The following is a 2,831-nucleotide window of genomic DNA, read 5'->3' on the forward strand; positions in this document are numbered from 1 at the left end:
GAAAAATTAAATTTAACAAATAAGAATTTCAAGTTATAACTACGATGTCTTGCTGCTTATACACGAATTAAAATGCACTGTTCAATAAAAAAAAATAGTATGTTGTAAATTAATATCAGAATTTATCAAAATGTTACTTTAATTTATTATATTCCAAATACAGGCATTCTTTACATTTTTAATAACGGAATTTGTCAAAAATAATAAATGTCTGTTATACAATTATTGACTAATCATAAAAAAAATTATATAATAATTTATGATGTATATTAGATATTATAACTTATAATTTATAAATATGAAATACATTTGCTTAAGGGGATTTATACATCCCGTGATTTTCTGTTTTTGTCTAACACACGCGCGACATAGGATTTTTGACGGATTCTTTGCCAAACATATCAATTGATCTAATGAAGTGACGAGAATTCTGAAAACAGATTTGAATTCATCGTTAAGTATACTTAAAATCGACTTCCCCACAATTTTGATTTTTTGATTTTAGCTTTTCCAAAAATTGAAATACAAAAATGTATAAATACTCTTTTTTAATAAGACGTTTTCTGGAATTTTGGGGATAATATCAAAAATGTGGGAAATTCGATTTCAAGTAGACAACAAATTCAAATCTGTTTTTAGAATTCTTATCGCTTCAATAGATCAATTGGAATGTTTGGCAAAAAACACGTCTAAAATACTATGTCGCGCGTGTGTTAGACAAAAACAGAAAATCACGGTATCGAATCTCCTTAATACAAAATATTTAATAATATATTATTAAATAAGTGTTTTAAAATACTTTCTTCTATATAATATTTTTTTACAAATATAAATATTTAGTGAGATTAAGTGAATTAATACTAAATATTATTAAAACCGACTTAATGAACACAAAATAACAGAATACCGAACTATATTTAATCAGAAAAATTAAAGCTAAAAGGAACAATAATCTATATATTTTATTTAAACAAACAATCAACAGTTTTATTATTATTTTTATGTATTATAATTTACACATAAAATGCTTAATCATCTGAAGCTCCAATAATGGCTAATATGTATATGAAAATGTTTACTATGTCTACATAGATGGTTAATGCTGCAAATATATATTCTTCTGGAGAGATCGAATACTTATGGTCACCGCCAACCATCATTTGGGTGTCATAAATAAGATATAAGGAAAATATGATTGCACCCGCAGATGCAATTATAAGGATCGTCATTTTGCCAGGGAAAAATAAAGCAACAATAGATCCAACAAATAAAACTATCACAGCTATTAATAAAAAACCACCCATTACCGTAAAATCTATTTTAGTCTGAAAAGCAAATATTGTAAGAGCAAAACATATCAATATAGTTAAGCCAAGAGCCAACAGTACTTGTTCTGGATAGTAAAGTGATACAGATACCGCTAATAAAAATGATTTACTTAAGGTGAATACAAACAAAAGAATATAGTTGAGAGGACTCTTGCGACGTACATTTTCACAGCATGCGAGCGCAATTAAAATAGCAAAAGTAATGACAAATGCGATGATAGTTAGCCAAGGATGTGTTTTTACATAAGTTCTAGTTTCATCATGAAGAGTTGCCATACCCACAAATATTAATGTGATTATTAGCTGACACATCAAAATACTGTAAACTTTACTGAAAGAATTAAAAATAAAAATAAAATATATTAATGTCATATAATATCTACCATTATTTGCTATTAACAAAAAAATTATATCTACCATATGAAGTCTTTACGTATAGTTTTATCGCTAAAGCCAAGGTCTCCATTTGGATCTTGTGTTTGTTGCCACGTACTCATTGCAAATGTTATTTATACACCGGTCCAATTAATCTGAAAAATATTACATGACAAAAATTATTTAAAGAAAAAACCCACCAACTAAGATGATAAAACTAACTGAATAAAACTCTTACTAAAATTTTTTTAGAGAGGGTTAACACCGAAAATTATTCATTTTTTAGATATCTTATTAAATTTAATACTAACAATAGGTTAGTTCAAACAAAAATTATTACTTAAATAATTATCCAACTAAATTTGATTTAATAAATATTTTTGTTTAAATGTGAAGTGTTAGAAAATAAGCTTGAAATGTATCCACATTAAAAATTAAGTCATCTTTTTTGATTGGTGCAAAACAACAACACAATAATATTAACTAGGTAACATAGCTATATATAATTGTGGTTTAGGCGTGAGAAAGTATAGCATCTGATTAAATCCTAAATGACCACTAAAGAATACCTATCCAAAGAAGAACAATGAGTATATTATAATGAACTCCGAATGAACATATATTCAAACGTGATAACCCAAACTTAGCAAAAGCACTTTCAAATCACCCAAAACAATATTTTATGTTTTAACATTTCGAATTTAAACTTTCTTTCAATTTCTTTTCTAAAATGTTTTTAATTTAATGGAAATTTGTGGAGGCAATTGTCAGTTGAAAAGAACAATCTGACAGTATGTCAAATTCAACAATTTTGAGAAAAGATCTGTACGTGATGTGCAAACCACCCAAATGGCAATCAGTCAATTAATATGTAACAAAATTGAGACCAGAGTAGCTTCAGCCATCTTATTGTGAGTTGTAATTCTTTTTGTTGTGTAATATTTATGTAAGCTCTGATACATATTTTTTTGGTACTTTATGCTCACTGTATATATTTTGGTGGACGTGTAAATATATTTTAATATTGTACCCAAAAATTAAATAAAAATTTATAGAATAATATATTATAATTTTTGTTTTTAAATTTATGAAGAATTTTTTCTAGGTAATAATTGAATTAAAAATAAT

At 26.2% G+C, this 2,831-nt stretch overlaps 1 protein-coding gene across 1 annotated transcript; it reads right to left on the bottom strand.

Annotated features, from left to right (window-relative positions):
- Positions 1 to 1,028: 1,028 nt before the first annotated feature.
- Positions 1,029 to 1,825, bottom strand: LOC132935278 (protein lifeguard 1). The gene is made up of 2 exons (XM_061001770.1): positions 1,746 to 1,825; positions 1,029 to 1,659 (listed from the first exon to the last, which is right to left on the bottom strand). Exons 1-2 carry the CDS (start codon positions 1,823 to 1,825, stop codon positions 1,029 to 1,031), a joined length of 711 nt encoding a protein of 236 aa, XP_060857753.1.
- Positions 1,826 to 2,831: the final 1,006 nt, after the last annotated feature.

The sequence above is a fragment of the Metopolophium dirhodum genome, chromosome 1, assembly GCF_019925205.1.
Source record: "Metopolophium dirhodum isolate CAU chromosome 1, ASM1992520v1, whole genome shotgun sequence".
Lineage (NCBI taxonomy): Eukaryota > Metazoa > Arthropoda > Insecta > Hemiptera > Aphididae > Metopolophium > Metopolophium dirhodum.